This window comes from Procambarus clarkii, chromosome 15 (assembly GCF_040958095.1).
Source record: "Procambarus clarkii isolate CNS0578487 chromosome 15, FALCON_Pclarkii_2.0, whole genome shotgun sequence".
Lineage (NCBI taxonomy): Eukaryota > Metazoa > Arthropoda > Malacostraca > Decapoda > Cambaridae > Procambarus > Procambarus clarkii.
The window spans coordinates 4362960-4385706 of NC_091164.1; the positions used below are offsets into that span (position 1 = coordinate 4362960).

The following is a 22747-nucleotide window of genomic DNA, read 5'->3' on the forward strand; positions in this document are numbered from 1 at the left end:
GCTTTTACGAACAAAAAAAATTAGCTACCATGGCAAAAATTCATGTCCCAATCTGACATTTCTCTCAATTAAGAAATTCCGAAGATTGTTTGTAATTGAAATGCAAACAACTCTTGCAAATTACAATTCAATTTTCATTCATTTTGGTCTCATTTCCAGCTAAATTTCAAGTATAATTTGTGCTATGTGATGTAACTGAACAAATACTTATAACAAACATGATCACAACTAATTGAAACTTTCAGCTTTTGAGTGAACAGTATTCAGTTGGGATCCATTAACAAATTTAATTTTCATGTTTATTCAAAACAAATGTTACCAAAATATGTTGAACTGGAAAAACTCCCCGAACGACAACTGGCTGCTGTACCACGTCAACACATTTCTACTCCTCTTCATTTAAGAGTTTGAACTTCTGGCATGTCTTTCACAATGAAGTCGAGAAGCATCTGGCCGTATGCTTTACCTTGGGGATCAGAGCGAAGAGATGCCACACCACCACCGCCAAGGGAATTTTCAAGGATAAAATTGAGACCATGGATACCATCAACCTCATACCTGTGTCAAGTGTTAACAAGCATTGTATCAGAAGTAATACTACCAACTATTAATTCAGTCATACACTGCATATAAAGTATACAGTATACCGTATACTTTTTCAGTTTTTACCATTCAAAAACAACCCAAGATCTTGCAGCAACCATTGTGTTTAACCCTGAACCAAGATATCTAAAAAGATAAATAATAGTGCTTTATATACTATACTATATATGCCAAAGTATAAAATATCATTGGTTTTAATGCACAAATGCTTTGCTTGCACTTCTACAGTACACCCTAAAGTTAAGCCATCATGCAAACCTCCTTAATAATATTGCCAGTGTCAAAATTAAATTCTTGTAACACAAGCCTTCATGGCTTAACATTCATCAATCTACTGTAATACTGGGTGGTTAATAAAATCTTACGTGAACTGTAATTTACATCACCTCAAGATGATTGGCAAGATAGCAAGTGCTAACACTGCAGCATCTGAGGTATGCATGGATTAAGTACATGTACTGTACTTTTAACAATACTGAGGAAGGTAGTTACTCACCTGACCAAGTGATCGACATGGATGAGACTTATCTTGGTAGAGAATGCCAACAAGCCCCTTTTTATCCAAAGAAAAGATTGCACCTGGCTTAAAGGTGGCCAAAGACCAACTTACTCTTCCTGTGGGTGCCAATGCAACTGGTGATTGCAAGTTGCAGCCACCATTTGTAAACTATTCAGAAATATCAAGGCTTATAAATGCTATATCAAATCCCACCTTCCCATCACCTGGTGCTTCAATAAGAAGGATTGAGTAAACACTAACTTACTAATGTATTTGACTGGGTCAAAATCACATGTAAACAAAAAGCCTTTAAGGCATACTATGTTCAGTGAATGATGCAGAATAATTGTCCACAGAACTGATAAGGATGTGAGAGTAACTAGAGACATGGCCCATTTTTCAATGTCATAATGCCTTTTTGAAAATATTTGAGGCTTGAAAGGAAGTGACAATACTTAAAAGAATGCATGGGAAAATTGTGGAAAGAATGCAAGAACGACTTCACAGATATTCATGTCACTTTATTATATTGATAAGATCATCAAATTTGCCAGGGATGATGGACTTCGTTTAATGGATGTGACTGATGTGGAGGAAGTGTTAAGTCTCTTTGTGAAAAACAAACAATTGAGGATTATGTTCAGTTGAGGAACAATCAATTTTCAAGTGCAGAGGATAATGGTTCTGCAGCTACCAAGAAACTGAACAACAATTTCCCAACGACATCTGACCGATGGTAGTAGAAAAAGTGAAGAATGATTAGTCATCCATGCCCTGTACGAGTTGAACCAAGAATGTAGCAGCGAAGTGATTTGTAATTACCCAGGTGTAGTTACAGGATGAGTAACTACACTTAGGTTAAAAACAAATCACTTCGCTGCCACATTCTCAGTATATATATATTCTTGTGTGACAGAGGTGGTGATGCCATGCTACAAAGGGTGGCACTGTAAGAAACAAGATGCATTTCACAAAAGCAAATACAGTATTCGAGTGTTCTTCATCACTTTTCTAAAGATCAATAATCAAAAACCATCTCCAATACCTTCCACATGTGGTGCCCATTTACTCATGCCTGAACCACACGATTCATCAGAATATTCTTCCAAGAACAAGCAGCACACGCCAACCACCAATCCACCCATCAAATATGCCAGACCCCCCTTGCAAGAACTGTGGTTCTTCATACGTGGTAAATATTTTCTTTATTGCTAATTATACAATTTAATGCTTTCCTTATTTTAAAACTAGTTGCTAGAATGCATCTCGATTTTTAACATGCGAATCAAAAGGACAAACAAAAAGATCAGAGCGAATTTTAAGTAACTGAAGACCGTGGAATACATCTTATTCGCCAAGCAAGACATGGCTACATTGAACATTAAGAGAAAACTACTAACTATACCTTTTTATATTCTCCACAGGGTTGACATCAGCTGGGAACACATGGCTGAAATAATCAGCCACAGACTGAGATGTAAGAGCCTTCTTCAGATAAGGGTAAAGGGCAGGATGACGAGCAATCACTCCAATGTTACAAGAGTCACCCTTATCACCACTCCGGGTGAAAGCCAGATCTTCAAGGCGATAGCTAAGGGAAATTAAATACTTGACAATATTATTTGGCAACTTTACAGATGCATATTTATATCAATTAATATAACAAATTATACACATTCATACATAATAAAACAATCATTGGATACAATCAAAACAGCACACATTATTAACGAGAGTGTTTGTATTGTACTAATACATAATTAGTGATCAAAGGCATTAGTGATAAGAAATGTGACCAACAATTTCTGTCCCAGATTTGAACCCAAGGTTCCCGATTACAAGACAAGAATGAACCCAACTGTAATTCACAGATTTGTGAAGAAAGGAATCCTCTATCCCCATGCCAGACTTATCTTAATAGTACACATACAGTAATATGGCACTCCATTTAAAAAATCATAATTCCTCAACATCTCGTGTATACAATATTATGAAATGCAGGTACCTTAAAAAACACAAATGCCAGGCTCCTTCCCCCTTCCCACTCGCTCAGTTTATACAGTCAGCCCCTCACTCAGCCTCAAGAGATACATGGTAACAAAATGCACAAGAAATATTGTTCTTATTTAATATCTACAATGATTACGAATGACTTATATGAATACCTAATTAGTCGACATTAGCGAAGCAATCTTTTTACTTTCTGCCCTTGTAACATGGTCTTGTGAAGTTAATCAAGTAAAACTATATTTAGGAAGTGTTGTGAGTTCAGTTGATACCAGTTCGTCCAATCTTGAACTATATCCTAGTCCACAAACATTTAAGACAAACACGTGTTTTTTCTAGGAAGTTTTCCCAAGTTAAAATAAATCTTAATATTAAAATATTAATATTAAAACACAAATGCATACCTTTTTGATCCACTAACCAAGCCAGACACACTAGAAACAGGCTGGTCAGCATAATTGTAGGCAGCTGAAGAGACCCAACTATCTGAAGACTCACAATATGCTCTCTTGTTTCCATCCATGCTGATGTTTATCTACACAAATGGAAATAGAGGAAACTCAAATTAATTCATTCCTATCATTACCCATTTCCTGCTCATCGAGGTGGGGAGGTACCATCTTTTGCGAAAAAAAGGGATAGTGAAAATGTTAAATACAAAATTACACAGCTTATCCATTTGCTATATCATTCACATTATTGCAAAAAGTAGTGGAGAGCCAAGAAGGTCATCAGCAGCCACTGTACAACTTTACTTGGTGGTTACCATTTGTCATGTTACATTCACAACTCAATACAAGCAAAGAGGCAAAACAATGACATCTGGGTAGGTTTATCACAGAAAGTGTTGAGGTTTACACAACTGTTATTCAATTAACATGAGAGATTATGAAAGACACACAGAGGAGTTGGAAACATGATGCAAGAGCAGAGTATGAGAGAACAGAGTGGCTGCTTGACTAACCGATATTTCTCCAGCACACAGATGCTCTGAAAATAACACTTTACCTTGCATTCATTTTTCTTTATCAAGAACGAGTGAAGACGTAACAATGGGGATGGCTTGGGTCGACCACCTACAATGGAAGTTAATCCAGGAGCCATGCCCGTGCCAGCAGCTGCAATTTCTCTGGAGAAAAGTTCCAAGGCTTTCTTATCTGAGTGGTGGACAGAAATCCATATTACTCCTTCTCGAGGACCATCAACTGAACTGTGGGCAAGTGAGGAAAAAGCAATGAAATAATATATTTATTTGTGGAAGCCATATTACATAAATGATTTGGGCAACTGGTTGAGCCAATGTGTTGCATAGTTATTTGCTGGTGTGATGGCCATATGCAACACTTTCATTTTTTGCTGAGAATAGATGGGTCAGACTCAAAAAAGACAACTCCATCCATTCAACATCTTCCAACTTTTCTCCCTCATGCTGTTATTTCTTACCTAGAAAAAAAAGTATAGACTGCATCTATTCCCCTTATCTTGCATGATGATTGTACAAGAACCTCAGATGTGTAAGTTGGTGTGTAAGTTGGAGCTACAGATGAGCCATAGAAATTGAAGAAAATTCTCATATGTAGTAAGATTGGTAAATAAGAAGAATGACCTTGAGCCCTTGGTGGTGGAAGCAGCCACCATTCACAGCTTCAGAGGCAAGTGCTTTATGACACAGTACAGGACTGACACGTCAGGAGGAATAAACGTACCAGAAATAAAAGCAGAAGCAGAGCTCAAAAGCTATATCTTCTTCTCCACAAACACACATAGGTAAGCACTACATACTGCAGTATCACATTTAGTTTGCATTGCAACATTGCAATAACACATGTATGGAGCATTTCCAATAAGTTATTTAAAAAATGTTAAATACTCACTCTCCAGATACACTCATTGTGCTGCCCACCTTTCTTCTGACTTATTTCTATCTCAGTTTCTCTGTTTAACCCTATTTCTCACACACACACAGTTTCCTCCTCTCATTACCTCATTTTGTCCACATTCACTTTTGGTAGTTTTCTATCATATACATCAACTTATTATTAATTAATAACCTACAACATAATTTCCTGCTAGAACTATCATGTGCATACAACAGATTTTATAAACCACTATCATGTTCCATTTATTTGTTTTATATCCTAATTTCACACCATTTTTAATATTTTTATCTAGACCATTCACATACACAGAACAACCATGGGGGAGATTATACAAACCTGGCATACTCTGACAGACATTTCACATTCACAGTGAAAAAACAAAAATCCCATGAGTACTGTAATGGGTAACACAGTACTGTATTTATAGTGAAAATGCTGTATTGTCATACCTAAAATGCGGTCCATACGTATCTTCACCTCCTAAAACTTGGATGTGTGTTCTCTTGAAGTCTGAAATTTTCAACATTTTAAAAATATTTTTGCATCGTTTTAGAATGGCCTCTGCTGTCTTCTTTCCTTTCTCCTTACTCTTAGGCCCACCAACACAGCACACAGCTGTCATCTTGTAGCCATCCATGTATGTAGCACTAGCCTAAAATATAACATCACTGCATTAATGCAACGGTTATCATCAAGTTGCCGATATTTTAAACATCATTTTAAACGTTTTTAAACATTTTAAACGTTTTGTGATCAATATCCAATATTACTAAGAAAGGGACAACATCCAAGAACAACACTGCAGAGATGTTTTCAAGCTTCCCTGCTGTCATACAAGGAACTTGGAGGTGCAGAAAAAACTCAATCTTGTACAGAATGACCATTTGAGATACTATACCTCCAAAAAGAGACTGAAATCTCTACAGAATCCAACCTTGGAAATTACAAATGACTGCCAAGAGTGACTTGTAACTGCTCATTGTCGTAGCACCAAGGCTCAACCTGTCTCACTTGACAGAGCACGACCAGGTTCAGGTCTCACTCTCTCAGATGCAAACACGAAATCTGCACACAGGAGAGAACAGGAGATGATCGGCAGAACCAAGCGCAACAGAATAATTATGCTCAAAAAGGCATAACTGCTTTTCATAATTACTCAAAACTTCATATTCATTTAATCCAAGATAAGCCTTGGTAACACATTTCACATAACCAAGAAAAATTAGATAGAACAGGAAGGGTACTTACCCACGATACTCAACAGTATCTATAACAAAGTAGAATGTAGATGATTAATACTTGGTGGATTTCACATATGTAGACAGATATGGATGGGGATGGTGATGGAGGATGAGAGAGAGATAGGCATGCAGACTAGGGAGTAGAGACAACAAGCACTACCACCACCCGAGGTAATCATCATGAGGGCAAACGACCTAACACCCCACAGTGGCACAAAAGTTTGCGAACCTTAAATCAAATTTCTCTCGACACTTATTAGACTTTGCCAAAAGAAAAAAAAAATTGTCTTGTAAGTGGTGAAATTCAAATCATGAGCCCCAGGGTAAATATTGGGTCAGCAAAGTATCACCACCCAATGAAGCTATTAAAAATGCCGAGCTATGCAACATCAAACCATCGTACAAAAGGACGACAACCAGAATTGTCTGATAGATGATGGGAGGAAAGAAAAGCTTGTGAAAAATAGCTGGTGGTGGGAAGCAGTGGACATATGCACTGAAGCAAACACAAAGCAAGGGGACCACCCGAGACTGTGCTAGTGCCCTAGTGTGTGGCTCAATATTGTCCAGCTTAGCTTTTTAAAAATCTGGCCACCAAATGAGATTGCTCATAAAATTAAGGCAAATTTGAATTTACATTAGTTAGTTTTCTATATTAGCATCATTACCCCTGAATAATAAGTTATTATTATTATTTAATAAATACAGCATACACAAGAACATACGGCAGTGGAAAATTAGTACAGAAAATGTATATTAAATAAAGACACAAATTTGCAAAGCATTTTGGGAAATTTTAATGCAAACTATGCTTTACAAAATGTGCATTACTGCATTATAAAGTAACAACAACCATGGTTGAAAAGGAGTACGTATGTTGACCATGATGCAGAGAAATACCAAGATGGAACACTATTTGTAGATAGCATTTTATCTGAAGGGCTCTATCAGGCATTATCTCCAAATAAAATTTATTCTCACTTGTGTGTGTCTCGCCATGCTCTGCTCCAGACCTCGAGAGTATGCTACAACTTGTTCAAGAACACCTAGGCTAAGCCTATAACTGGTCATAACAAGCTCAAGAAACTGAAGCCTAAGGTGGGTATCTTGAGGTTATCTTGAGATGATTTCGGGGCTTTTTAGTGTCCCCGCGGCCCGGTCCTCGACCAGGCCTCCACCCCAGGAAGCAGCCCGTGACAGCTGGCTAACACCCAGGTACCTATTTTTACTACTAGGTAACAGGGGCATAGGGTGAAAGAAACTCTGCCCATTGTTTCTCGCCAGCGCCCAGGATCGAACCCGGGACCACAGGATCACAAGTCCAGTGTGCTGTCCGCTCAGCCGACCGGTAAACTTGCCAAGTCTTGAAGCTGCTGCTGCAGCTAATTCAGAAAGATCTAGCGATTCCTACATCTTGGCTTAATCCAAGATGTAGCAATCGGGACCTAAATGGTTAGGTCCCATTTAGAGTATGCATCTCGGTTTCCATATCCACATTATAGAATGGACACAAATTATTTTAGTAAACAAACAGAAGGATGACAGAGCTAATCACAGAAGTTTAAAACCTTCTTTATAAAGAGTAATTAGATAAGTTTAATTTGCCTTTTCGAGAATAACAATAAAGGGGGACAAGACCGAAATACGCAAAAGGTATAATGGGGGGGGGGATATCAATAAGGCAATAAATACTGTATACATTTGTACACTAAATGATATCCCTGAAATCGAATTAAATCTTGGACTATCATTATACTGTACTGATATTTTAAAAATTAGTATTGCATGATATAACCAATTTACTATTGAATTAATACACAAGATCAATAAATAATTAATTCACCTTATAAGTATCTGTGGCAGGCTTGCCCTTGGCTCCTGTAACAACGACCCCGTCTTCCACTTCACTCAGCTTCACCCCGGTGAAGTCGCATACCACATCTGGCAGTATGTACGCACGAGGATCACCAATCTCATAAAGCATCTGCTCGGCAACACTTCCGCGACAAACTACACCACCAGTCCCGGGGGGTTTTGTGATGAGGATGCTGCCAGTGTTGGAAGCCTCAGCTATAGGAAAACCTAGGGCAAAAACAACAACTAAGCATTAGATAATAAAATGAATTTTATAAATACTTAAATGAATTATTAAAATATAAAAACTCAAGGTCCCTTATCTTCATTTCTATATGAATCAACATGTGGTATTTCTGTCACAACTAACCTTTCAAGAGAGTTCCTCTGCAAAAATAAAGTCCAACAAATAAGGATTAGAATTTAGAATTATAGTAAAAAAAAAAAAATTTATTACCCTAAAAATTTATTTTCCTATCAGCAATACCTGTACAATTAAAGTGGTATAATCCATCAACATGGATACGCAAGTTTACTTTTACTAATTAGAAATGATGATCAGCCTCACCAATGTTGTGCCAGTCTGGAACTGTCTGCCAGTCAGTGTATATTCCCCCAGTAACCTGGGCTCCACATTCAATCAGGTGACCTGCCAGACTTCCCGCAGCAAGATGATCAAAATCACCCGACTGCCAACCAAACTATAAAGAAAAGAAAAGTAATGAGCTACTTAGCACTGAATGTGAGTGATAAAAGTACTTATACACCAACCCTCGATCACACAGCCACTTGATAACATTTGAAACATGTATTCACTTGCGCTGTCCAAACACACCCTCAGCCAGAGCGTCAAAACTCGAAGAGCAAGCAAAACACCAAAAGCATATTAGCAACCTGCTAGAAACTAGCATTCCTCACTAATAGGCCTTGTACAGTGGAAAAAAGTACCTGCACTACTTTTGAAGCAAGATATTTCAAGGAGGTAGCCCCCCTAAATGAGGCAATCTAAACACTGCAAACCTGTAGTGTGCATCACTTCTCGTGCTTTGTTTTCTTTCATACACCCCACACACCAAACTTATCTAACCACTCTCATCTTGGCCTTCTTTACCTGCCACAACTCCATACAATCCTCCGTCTTTATCTATTTATTCTAACAACAAAACCCCATAGAGCACACCACACATCAATTTACAGTATAGTTAAATACTTTAAAAACTCCATGATTTTCTATAACATAATTATTCCTTATTTTGTCTATATGAATACCACATATGATCGTTAGCTTGCTTGCCTTGAGTAATTATCAAAAGAAAACACAAATTAACTCAAGGTATCTAGTGTTTACCTAACTCTAGCATTTCCAAAACATTAGGACTTTAACCCCAACACTGTGGCAACTTACCTCGTGCATAAGTGGAGCCAGGGCCAAGGAACTGTCTGAACATCTTCCCGTGATGACAACATCGGCCCCTTCATCCAATGCACGTGCTATAGGACCAGCACTGTAAAATTTAAGATGAACTGCATTCTTGCCATCCACAATGAAGGCAGTCTACTGCATGAACAAAAATACACTGTACTGTAGTGTACAGTAAATACATAGCTATAAATTGTGTAAGTATACAAAATGTGTTCCTGTACTGCTGATTAGTACAGCACTATGGACAGGAAAGTTTCATAATTTGTGAATGATGATTACTCTTGTTCCTAAATAGATATTACAAAAATAATATACAAATTTATTCTGAGATATTAAACTTGGCTGTTTTCTAAGGCAAGTACATACCCCATGAGTCACACACAATACATACAATCAGGCAGAATGACATTCCAGGCACTTATGTCACAAGGAATTTTTAAATTGTCCTTGTAGGGCTACTACAGACACAAGAGTTGTTGAAAAGAAGATCAAGCCAGCCCAGAATGTCTGCCAGCAGTACATTCATGTTGATACAGATCCTTAATGAAGCCTCCCAAGTGACTGCAGTGTGAATGTTCAAGTTGCTTGTTCACCTTCCAAATCAACCCAACTAACATGTAGATCAGCAGGCGGGAGACTGATGCTCAGTTATGAAGACTGTTTTCTAGTGCACAAGTGGTCCTTCACTATGTACTGTGCCATTTTAAAATATATTTACTGTGTGCATGATTCAAGTCTTTGTATAACCCTTGATTGTAAAGACTGTGGAAAGGGTAGCACAGGCTCCTCACACAATGTTCTTTATATGGTACTCGGGTGATAGTTTTCTTTCCAGAATCACTCTTAGATCTCGCTCTATCAGAACGCTTTAAAAGTTTTTCACACAATTCGTAGGGCATGTGTAACCTGTTATCCCCTATTTCACATTCCATAATGTGGCTTTTATTCACATTAAACTTCATTTGCCTAGTGTTATTCCATACACTTATTTTGTCCAGGTCTTCTTGCAGGCAATAATCATCATCTAAGTTTCTTATCTTCCCTAGTAGCTTGGCATTATCTGCAAACATGTTCATATAATTCTGTATTCCTTCTGGTAGATCATTTACAGTATATTGCCAATGAACATTATTAGTGCTAGAACTGAACCCTGTGATAATCCAATAGTAACACTTCTTTAGTTCGATACATTGCCTCTGATTACTGCCCTTATTTTTCTTCCAGTTAGTGCATTTTTCATCCACATCAAAAATCTTTTGGTCACCTCTCCAGTATGTTAGAATTTCCAGAACCTCTTATGTGGGACTATCTAAAGCCTTTTTTTTTTTTAGGTCTAGATAAATGCAGTCAACCCAACCATTTCTTTCCTGTAAAATCTGTGGCTTTATCATAGAAACTAAATAGATTTGTTGCACAGGATCTTCCTGTTCAAAAACCATATTTTATTTGACGATATACCCAACAAAGTGACGGAATGAACACTCTGGTCTTGTGACAAATCAAAACAATGGGCTGTGAATCTGTGACGTCACAGGGAAGAAGCCACTAGAGTGGCGCCCGACATGGTCAGTGGGCAAACTAGGCCATAAAACCACCTACCCACTCGCCACCTGGCCCACGAGGCCTGGCGGACGATTGCCCGATGAGGTTCCCAGACTATTTTATGTGAACCTCGCGCTTCCCGAACTTGAGTAACCGAACTGACCCTGATTGGAAAACTGGTAGTTTTGAACACATGGCATTTGCAAAGCACGTGACTGTCTGTATATAATTTCTCTCTAGGTGTTCTGCCCTTCTGATTTTAATTATCTTTCAAGTGATTTGACTACAACACTTGTCAACGATACAAGTCTATCATTAAGAGGGTCTTCCCTGATACTATTTTTACAGATTGGAACTATATTTGCTTTTTTCCATATACAGTACAGTATCTGCCAAGAGTCCTGTACACAAAGATGATTGAAAAATCAATTGGAGTGCCAAGCTCATATGCCCATTCTCTCAGAACCCAAGGTGAAACTCCATCTGGGGCCCACTCTCTTTTTTCTACCTAGCTCATGAGCATTTTTTCCACTTCGTTTCAAAATACCTCTATGTACTTTATCATAGGCTCTTAAATTAATACCATGTCTGGTGCACTGAAGACTTCATTTTGTACAAACACACTTTGCAACTGTTCGCTTAGTGTTATCTTGAGATTATCTTGAGATGATTTCGGGACTTAACATCCCCGTGGCCCGGTCCTCGACCAGGCCTCTTTGTTACACATCCCCAGGAAGCAGCCCGTAGCAGTTGTCTAGGTCACAGGTACCTATTTACTGCTAGGTAACAGGAGGCATCAGGGTGAAAGAAACATTTTGCCCATTTGTCTCCGCCTCCACCGGGGATCGAATGCAGAACCTCAGGACTATGAATCCGAAGCACTGTCCACTCAGCTGTCAGGCGCCCGTGTTTCACATAGAGTACTTTTATTTTCATTTTCCGTGAATGTGTTTCGTATTTTCAACCTCCGGATCCTTTACATGCAAGTTGCTTTTAATGAGTTTATAAAATAGACCTGGTTCAGCTGTACACCATCCTTGTGGTTATCTTGTGATGGTTCCATGAATCAATGTTCCCGTGGCCCAGTTTCTGACCAAGCCTCTTAGTTGGCGTTCTGGTTAACCAAACTGTTGAATGTGGCTGCCCGTAGCTTAACATATGAATCATAGCCTGATTGATCAGGTATCATTTGGAGGTATTTGTCGAGTTCTCCTTTGAACACAGAACAAAAGTTATGCCCTCTTATCATGCACTCCCTCTCAAAGTTTTTCTGCTTCTCTTCTTACTGCCGTGTAGTCATTCTTGATGTTTGTATTGTTGTTGAGTTTGAGGGTTAGGCCTCTGCCTACATTGATTTAATTTTCTTTGTCTTCTGTTTTCTGGCTCTTTCACATTATTTTGAACCTATCCTGCTTTCTAGTTCTATTGCTTTATCTTGGTATACATTTTGTTGTATCTTCATATATCTCACAAAATTTGGCAAACACCTCATTTCTTTGCTAAACAAATCTTTCCAACCAAATTCATTAAATAACTTGCCAAGTTCTGCATATTTTATTTCCAAAGGGATGTGGTCACTGTTACCCAAGGGGGAAAGTACCCAGTGTCAAATACAGTACAGTATATTCTTTGATGTTTTTTTATGTGTAAACATAACCATTTATCCATTTTCCCTTCAAATAATATATTTATAACCTAACTTCCCACTATATTAATTAGCTCATAAATTCAATAATTTTGTTGTGTGCTTATATCAAATTATAAATAAGGCACCAATAATTACCCAAGGTAAGCATTTATGCTATGGACTGTCTGTGGAAGTGGATGGCCGCTCAACATATCTGGTACTGCAGATGTTATCAACTCTTCCTTCCTGGGCATCAAGTCATCTCCTGTGATGACTGCTACCTTTCAAGTAGTTGAACAACAATTAATACTGTAGCATACTAAAGACTTTAGCATTGGTATAACAGTCATCATAATCATTATGGGTGATTTGGACAATATTAACAGTTCACGTGAACCAATGGTTTGTTCATCTCTCCCACCTGATAAAGTCATACTCAAACCTGAATAAAGCCTAAAAGACTTCTAGTTTCGTTTTATTATACTCTGAGGGAGGCAAGATGCCAATTTTTTTTATTTTTTTCAGTTCGTTGGGACGGAGGAAGAGACTGGGGCAACAGCAGCAAAGATGGTGGGTCAACCCAGGGCCCAGGGAAGATATTTCCTGCCAAGTAGACTCCGGCTGTGTGGACACTGAGTTTCCCGGATGTAAAGATCAATTGGCTGGGTGTTAAGAGGTGTGACCAATGGAAGAATGCCCTGATTTGACATAGCTGCCCAAGCCAGAAAAGCAGGCTTTGCCCAGACACCACAAACCTCCGAGGCATAAGGACAGTTCGTACAGCTCGTCGCCCAAGTAAGATAAGATCTAAGCCACGAGGTGGATGTAGACTGGCAGTACTTTAGGTCCAAGGCAGAGGAGACATCGACCAACCTCCTGGGAGGAGTTCAGAAGTGCTGGATATGCAAGAGGCAGGCAAGAAAGGCTCTGAGGCATGGTGATCTCTTGGGCATTTCCCACTCTTTTTGCTAGGCATTTGCCACCTTTTGCTGGCATTTCTGACTTTATTGCTGGGAGTTTTCAACTCTTTTGCTGGGCACTTGCGACTCTCTTTGCTGGGCGTTTGGCACTTTTTTTGTTGGGCTTTTTGTAATTTTTTCCTTGCTAATTTTATTTTGAAATTTTGTATTGGGCATGTTGGATTTTTTTTTTTTTTTTTTTTTGGGGGGGGGGGGATATTTTGTTGAACATTTGGGAATTTTTTGTTGAATGTTTGGGACTTTTTGTTTGGTCATTTAGCACTTTTTTTGTTGTGCATCCAAAATGCCAAAACAATCCCTAATAACCAACAAAAAGGTGCCAAATGCCCAACAGAAAGGTGGCAAATGCCCCAAAACAAAAAAGTGGCAGTTTTCCCAAGAAGGAATAATAAAACAAGGGAAGGAAGACATAAGGAAATTAGAAAACAGGAATGAACCCAAGAGATGCAAGAACATAACCATGTGCATTGGAGGTGGGAAGCAAGTAATTCAGTGGAAGTTGTGGTTATCACCTCTATTTACAGTTACAGGAATATGTACTGTATAACCGAGACCTCCGAACATATTTACTGTACGTGTATACACAAAGGCACCAGGTAACAAAAGCTGGAGGTGGAAAATGCTGGAAAATGCCGCCCACAGACACTGACATAAGCATCATGTCGACCCACTTCCTGGCCTTCTTTTCCCTACTCTAAGAGTCACTAAACACACTTTCATTTCCACTTTATCATCCATTTTTTAACAAGACCTACACATCCCAAAACACTTTTCCCAATCTTACAATTTACCAACTTCAAAACAATAATACACAGTTACAGTACTGCTCCTGTGTCAGCTAAGTTCACTACGGGCTCACCACAGCCCCGCTCCTATGCCAGGTAAGTCCACTATGGGCTCACCATAGCCAGTGCTAATTGGAACTTTTTGTTCCAAGTAGCTGAATCTAAAACAACAACATTCAAAACAATACATTTTGCACAATTGTCATTCCATACTTTATACTCCTACAAACACAGATTTGCTCACTTTGACATTTCTTCCACAAATTCCACTTACATAAATTAAAAAATTCCAAGGTACTGTATTTAAACTGTTGAGCCCTTCAAGTAAATACTTCCCAAATTTGCCTCCATTTCACATTCAAAAATTTGCTTCTCATCACCATCACCATTACACAACTTTTGGCTATACAGTACTGTATTCACTTTTAGCCACCTCCCTGGAATCGGCAATATTTTCAACCAATTTACAATTCTCTCTCAGTGTAGTTCTCCGGACAAGTAATATCCCTGGTACATAATGTCTAATGGTAAAGTATGGTAGATTAACAACTGCCAAAGGTAAAATTAAAAAATTGCAAGTATAAAAAAAAATCATCAATATTGACAGTGCCGAATAGTTTTAAAGGTGTACTGTACCGAATTTACAAATAAAATTTGTTTTGTTTAAAATTCACAAAGTTACTTTACTTGTGAACTACAGCACGAGCCAAACAAAATTGTTTTGTTCTTAATTAAAAAATATAATGAAACCCAACTTTAGACACACAGTATTACAAAGCAGTACTGTGCAATTAATTCTTACATTATCTATTTCAGATAAATAAAGCATTATCATATCATGGTTAAGGACTACAATCAGCAAGTGGGAGGCTTTCTTTTGTTATCAATGACAATAAATATTGGAGGACATTGTTTTACGTACTCTGAACTTGACTCTCTGTATACAGCACAAGCATTTGTGTAGAACCTGTAGCAAATATTTCCAGTGTTAAAATTACTTTAAAATGCTAGACCCCTAACAGTGCCAATACCAGTTGTTGCAACAGTGCCAATATTAATGTTGCAAAGAAAGAGAAACTTTTTTTTTAAACATCAGAAAAGAATAAGATGAGCAATTACAAAGGATATCTACGCTTTGTGAGGTGCAAATCCAGTGTAATATGTAGTTACAGGATGAGAATAATGCTCCAGATGACCCTTCTCTCCTATGAACTTTGTCGTATGACGCTCTGTTGTATGCGTGTGGGTTGTAATGATGAAAAGATTTCTACTTCTATGAGCTACATTGTTACTCATGGCAGCCAGTATTATTTTCAATGTAAGTATAGTACTGTATAGTATAGTACATTTATAAATGCAACTAAGCCTCACTTGATTACTACTGTACTGATAAAGTACCCAGTAATACATTTTTTCCAAACTTGTTTTAAAAAAGTAAGATATTACATTTCATTAAAACAAAACAATTAACATACATATATCATTAATTATGATTATTGCCTAAAAAAAAATACATATTAATGACTTTGCAAGAATGTACCAGCCTTAATACTTTCATCATAATCCTTTGTTATTGGCATCCAAAGTACAGTACAGTACAGTTCTGTATACCCACCTGTGGAAGTACTTTTGATCATTACCCGGGATTATTTACCTCTGAAGTTGATTAAATATAGAGCTTTTAATCATGGGCAAAACCGACTAGTTGTGCAGCCATCAGGTGGCACAATTCAAACAAGTCTGCCTGCAACATCTGATTTTACATAAATATATTCCTGAAGACTATCTGAACTTCATACCAATACCGTACTATCCAAAAGAAACCACTGAAAATTTGCCTAGATTAACAATTATTGTATAGCTTTCAGGATTCTACCGGGTATATAAGGATTGCTTTCCTTGAAATTTCTATCATTGCCATCCAGCTCCTGTCATGCAAATAACACACATCCCAGTGTATCTAACCTTTAAATCTACACCAGCCTTGCCAGCAGCTTGTCTTAAGGCAGCAGCACAGCCCTCAGGGTTGATGCCTCCAGCATTGCTCAGCACTCTAATGCCTGCAAAACACTTGATAACTTCAACATATTTTTCGTAGTACATAAAGAGCATGTAAAAATATAAGTGCACAAGAAAATATTTACAAGTTCTTATGTATTTTTTGTGTACAGTGAAAAAAGAACTTATCAGAAACTTATAAAAGAACTTGTACAAGGAAAAAAACGAAAGGAGAAATTATCTATAAAGAAAATTAGCATTAGAAACTCAACCACTGATGGCATTTTGACTGCCCACAAGATTCAATTACAGTACAGTACATCCAGTAACAAAATGATTTCAGAGTTCATGTATCTATTTTCATTTACATTAACCGTTTCCAGGGCAATTTTAAATTTTTGTATACAGTATAGTAATAGGATCTCTCTATTTATAGAAGAAGAAAAATTACAATATGTAAACCATTTTAAAAATACATAGTAATGCGTGTGAAAAACATGGACGCATTTGAAAGAATATCTCTAGTGGAACAACCTTTGGCCAAAAAAGATTACAAAATAGTAGTAAGTAAAAGACTTGCCTCTCCTTTTTATTTCATTTAAATATGGCCCTATCGCAAAGAGGACAAAATCTGGAGCATAACCAAACTCTGGGTTCTTTGCACGAGCAGCAGTAAGCAGGGACATTGTGATCTCTGAGAGATAGTCAAACATGAGGAAGTCAAGGTTCCCATTGTGGATGAGTTGTGGTGCTGAAATAAAAACAAAAATTTAATTTATTATTTTTACCTATAGTTTAATAAGACAAATGCATTCATGAAACAATTTACGCAGGCGATGAGTCACAATAACGTGGCTAAAGTATGATGACCAGACCTACACACTAGAATGTGAAGGGACGACGACATTTCGGTCCGTCCTGGACCATTCTCACAATCGACTTGAGAATGGTCCAAGACGGACCGAAACGTCGTCGTCCCTTCACATTCTAGTGTGTGGTCTGGTCATCATGAAACAATTTAATCTTATTACTGCAAATGAAGAAAATGCATAGCATGAGAAGTAATTCAATACACTTTAATAAAAAGATACACAAATATTAGCCTTCAGCTCTGAAAATCCCTTATGCTGTCTAACTGTGCTACTACACCCAAGCATGGAGACGGCACCCTCAGAAACACATCACTACAAAAAAATTAACGCAGGATGATCAAAATCATACCAAAACTAAATCACATTTAATACACAGACAAGTCTCCCACTGTTGTGGACAGGAAGCAAGTCAGACTTATTGAGGTCCCTCTAGGCCAATGACTGAACTTTTGCAGGATGAGACCCTCAGCAATTGCCTTTAGTTATATATTCCCTGTTAGGGGAGGAAAGAGAGGCAGCCAATAAGGCACTGTGTTCAAACAACTCCATCCTATGCAGTAAGTGAACCCAGGACCTTCCAGTTGTAAACAGACTATGCTCACCACTGTATTATAGGACCCATATCAACAAAATACTTACAGCAAATTTGGGAATAAAAATCAGTATTCTCTATAAATTACCAAGATTATTACCAAGTTATTCCAGAGTCATCATATCCCTTCCAACCGAATTCAAGTTTAGGGTTAGCAAGATTATATTCAGATAGAGACAGAAATATGGGATTACATTATTTAACTTAGCGTGCTTTAAACTTCTTGATTGTTAAGTACTAGTGGCTTTAAAGAATGTAATTACTGTACTATCCAATGTATTCTCACAAACCCAATGTACCTTCTTGTATATATATAAATAAATAAATAAATTAAGGGCATGCCCTGGAATTGGCTTCCTGTCCAGTTATGTAAAGTAAAATGAATGATGGACCTACTGGGAATATTGTACTTTACACACACCAATTTACTAACAAAAATTGGAAATTTTTGGTCTTTATGTTACATGCAGTTTGCAGTACAGGTGGGATGCTGGGAGACAAGTCAAGGTGGCATGTCAATGGTTATCTAAGGATTTTAGTTAGACTTGAGTGAGCAATGAGAGATGGATGTAGTGTTGACAGGGTCTGCCAAATACAAGGTTTCCACTTTCTATGGTTGGTTGTCGAGTAATAAGAACTGCATATACATATCTGTGTAGGTTAGATGTGGCCTAATTTTTGGATGGAGCAGAGACATTTAGTCAGTGCTCTGACTACTTGTTTTATATATAGCAAGAGGTCTATTGCCCCTCAGTGTGTGTGTCCAATGTTGAAGGGCACTTCGAGGGTGATAAATTCTAGTTTGAAAGCGAGTCTGAAATGTTTGAAACAATTCTTTAATTAAAATGTCTGGAGCAATGAAGAAATAATGTTCAATTGTTTTGAATCTTTCAGTGGATTCAATTATTATTTTTGTTTATTCTCCATTTGTATCTGTGTGCTGCTAATTTTAGGTTTCCCAGTCTTAGTCTGGTAATTGTTACCGTATATCTATGCCCGTTTTTGTTAATTAAGTTTTTCCAAATTTCCTGAGATTATTTTACGGTTTCATAGTACAGTACATCGATGACCATGATGCTTTCCATTTTACTGCAAAGTTTTGAATAATGGATTTTTGGGCTACTTCTGTGTTATTATGGGTAACTAGTTGGCGTGTGACTTGTGTTTTATCATACTGTATTGGTAAAAGCAATGCACATTACATCAACAGTATCATTGTTAAGTACTGTATTGCTCAATGTGCTGGCACCCATTGTCATATTCATAGATAGATAGATTCATATTCATATTCATATTCATAGATAGGTCATATTCTTCCGATTGGTGTAGTTGGAAGAACTGTAAGCAGGGGGGGAAGACTTGCTCTTTACAGGTGTTGATGCAGGATGTGATTACTTTGATTCCAATTTTAGACTACAAATTGCGTATTCCCTAATTTTTAGTGGTCCTGTAGCACAGTAGTATTTTGTCTTTGCTTACACCTAGGGGTCCTGGGGTCAATTCCTAGGCAGGACAGAGACAGTCAGGCATGTTTCCTTACCACTTGATGCAGTAAATAGGTACGCGAGTTAAGAATTATTGTGGTTTGCATCTTGGGAAAGGTCAGTCATTGGCAAATGGGGAAGGGGAACCTTAATAACTCATAGTATAGGCTTTCCAGCTCTGACAAAAGGAAACAATTAGGATTTGGCACAGCAGTTTTACTGTGAATATTAATAGCTGATTGGGTAATAGTCATCCCTGCTTGAAATGGTAATGTGGGATTCACACTGTGCTGGTAACAAGGTTCATTATTGTTCTGAATGCAAGCCCCATCTGTGTAGCTTGATATTAGTGTTTGGGTAATGTTCGTGGAGGTAAAGGTTGAGGCTATCAAGTCTTTTGGAATGTTATAACTTCCACTGTCATGGACAGAAGGCCTTTAAGTTATTGAGGTATACCCTAGATCAAGTATGATCAATGACATGAAAATATTACAAACTACATCAGATTTGCAGATGACACCAAGATCTAGGTTAAAGTGGTGGACAGTGGACATGCAGCCCGTTCAAACAAAGTACAGTACAGTACATGTTACTTATGTCGAACTGGAATACATGCGAGTTATAATTCAAATATGCATCAGTGTCATTCTGAATAATGCCAGTATCCCTTCGAGTTGAAGGTATTCTCGACACAATTATGGGCTTCCGTCCTCAGCCCTTTACCCATATCCAACTACTAGATCAAATCAAGATACAGTACTGTATTAATTTGAGCTTCCCTAGACCAAACAATTAATACAAGCCACACACATCAGGATAACTTTATTCATATATAGAAGACTTGTTACATTCTTGTACAGCCACTAGCACACATAGCATTAAGAGTAGGTCCTTAATCCTATTTTCCCCCGGAATACGATGCCCGCCAAATCGTTTAACAACCAGGCACCTATTCACTACTGGGTGAATAGAGATTATAGTTAAGGATTGGAGCCCAGTCAATCCTCCCCGGCCAGGATACGAACCCAGACCAAAGCGCTCGCTTAGCCCCATGCGAGTGTTTTACCCCTGCGCCACGGAGACCGCTAATTCAGGGTTATTCACCCCAAGGCGCATTTGTTTCCCCCCTACACAGGCGGGGTTCATTTCATCGCTCGGCTTTTGGGATTTACCCTTCAAGAGTGCCCACTGTACCACACATAAGGGAGCCGTCCAAGTCCCTATACCAACAAGTATCAGGATAACTACCCGCTGTCGGCGTGTCACCCCAGAAACCGCTGGCGCAACCGATCCTGACAGTCTTGTGAGTCCCGCTGGTGCCATACTGTCGACGACCAACTGAAACAGGAATAACACTGAAGTTCCGTCGACAGAGACGAAGTAAATTCATCCCGGCTTTTCCCATAGTATCAGTCACTTCGTATATAAGACGGATCGTACACATTATTTTTTTTATCCTTTCCGACAAAAAAAATGGTATGTTTCGTATAAATATGATTGGTCAATAATGAAACCCACAATATAATGTTATTAACAGTTAAAGTCTTTTACTTAACAGGCATATAGTTATTAAATAAAGTTGAGTGATGTGATGGACATAGTCCGGGCTTCATAAGAATAACGCCCGCTAGTGTTAACAGTACACATCTGAAGGCCAACAAACATGACTGAACGCACAAAACACTAGATTTTGGCCAGATTTTGGATAAACCATTACGTTTACTATGTGATAGTTATACTTGTATATAAGAATATGCATTAAAGGTAAACGCCTAACATGTAATATTAATGAATAAATACAAAGTCAGAAGTCATGCGCCTGTCTCTACATATGTCTTTTGTGTTAAAGTATTTTGGACGCTCTTGTACCTGTGCGCTCGCTGGCGTTCACAACTTATCTCGCTTTCAAGTCAATCTTAATGAAAATAATGTTTATTTATTTAGGGGAATAAATTTCTGGGTTCACTGAGAAATGATGGACCTTAGAAATAATAGAAGCATTGTAATAATATAATTTTTGTTGTATTAAAAGTATAAAATTATTATTACAGTGGAAGAAAACTCTGCATTGGAATGGGACAAATTTATTTATTATATTATAATGAGTATTAATAATATTTACAATTATTAATTACAATTATTTATTGCTTAGCTACTTGCATGCAGAGGTGCCTCCGCAAACAAGCAGTTTGCCGCCTTTAACTAGCAGTTGTACAGCTTCTACCCAGCAGCGGCGCCAGTCGCAAACTAGCAGTTTGTCGCCAGCCGCTTATTACAATTGACGGTGACACCGTAAGTGACATGGATATCTTCATATCATCCCCGTGGTGTAGTTGACAAGACACTCGCCTGGCGAGCGAGCGCTTTGTCTTGGGTTCGTATCCTGGCCGGGGAGGATTTACCGGGCGCCAAGCCTTAACTGTAGCCTCTGTTCACCCAACAGTAAAATGGGTACCTGGTTGTTAAACGATTTGGCGGGGTTGTATTCCGGAGACCATAGGATTAAGGACTTGCCCGAAACGCTATGCGTGCTGGTGGCTGTATAAGAATGTAAGAACTCTTGTGTATATAAATAAATTAACGAATTATCCCCAGTTTAATAACTGTAGGTAGTAACTGTAGCGAGTAAACCTTATACTCGCTCCAGTCTCTCATTACCTTAATGACAAACTAATTAGCACTAATTATGACTACTCAAATCCTTTCCCTAATTACAGGTAACATTGCAGACGAGGAGTCACAATAACGTGGCTGAAATATGTTGACCAAACCACACACTAGAAAGTAAAGGGACATTCACTACAGGTAACATTCTTTCCATCCTGTTGGAGGAAGCTGAGGTGTAGTCACCAATTATAAGCAAGCGATATGCGAATAGCCAGTTACGGGCTATTCATGCCCATGCCACCTCTTGTATGTGGCTTAATCTTTATCAATCAATCAATCGAATAGCCGACAGTACAATTTCCACAGTGATTCAGATAACTCCAGAACAGATACTTTGGATTTACCACACCTCTTCAACCTCAAGAATGTAGCAATCGGTGTGTACAGTTCTAATCGACCCCAAAGACACTACAGGTTCGACACAGAGCAGACAGCACTAGGGCCGCATCAAGCTACAATGCTCTCTCTCCCCATCGAGTTTAGACACTCACGATTCCCCATCGAGCCAACACGTTCTCCTACACAGAGCTCCGCGACTCCGGCCTCACTCAGCTCTCTGCTCTGCTCCAAGCTCCGTCTGAACGTCTCCGACAATGCCAACAACCGACTACTGTAATCAAAACTACTAAATACTTATGAAACTCATTAAACACTATCTAATCTACCTAACAACGTAACAAACGTATGTTACAT

General features: G+C 38.3%; 1 protein-coding gene across 1 annotated transcript in view; it reads right to left on the reverse strand.

The window, feature by feature from the left end:
• LOC123759070 (uncharacterized) overlaps nucleotides 1-20822 on the reverse strand; it is a 22887-nt gene extending 2065 nt beyond the window's left edge. The window contains exons 1-12 of the mRNA XM_045743890.2: nucleotides 20636-20822; nucleotides 17020-17190; nucleotides 16407-16501; nucleotides 12833-12957; nucleotides 9490-9589; nucleotides 8653-8785; nucleotides 8074-8312; nucleotides 5439-5641; nucleotides 4118-4319; nucleotides 3514-3644; nucleotides 2508-2693; nucleotides 1-558 (exon numbers count right to left, since the gene is read on the reverse strand). The exon at nucleotides 1-558 is cut by the window's left edge and continues 2065 nt beyond it. Coding sequence (XP_045599846.1) covers nucleotides 396-558; nucleotides 2508-2693; nucleotides 3514-3644; nucleotides 4118-4319; nucleotides 5439-5641; nucleotides 8074-8312; nucleotides 8653-8785; nucleotides 9490-9589; nucleotides 12833-12957; nucleotides 16407-16501; nucleotides 17020-17190; nucleotides 20636-20792 — 1905 coding nt within the window. The 5' untranslated portion in view covers nucleotides 20793-20822 and the 3' untranslated portion in view covers nucleotides 1-395. The remainder of the gene's footprint in view (nucleotides 559-2507; nucleotides 2694-3513; nucleotides 3645-4117; nucleotides 4320-5438; nucleotides 5642-8073; nucleotides 8313-8652; nucleotides 8786-9489; nucleotides 9590-12832; nucleotides 12958-16406; nucleotides 16502-17019; nucleotides 17191-20635) is intronic.
• Nucleotides 20823-22747: the final 1925 nt, after the last annotated feature.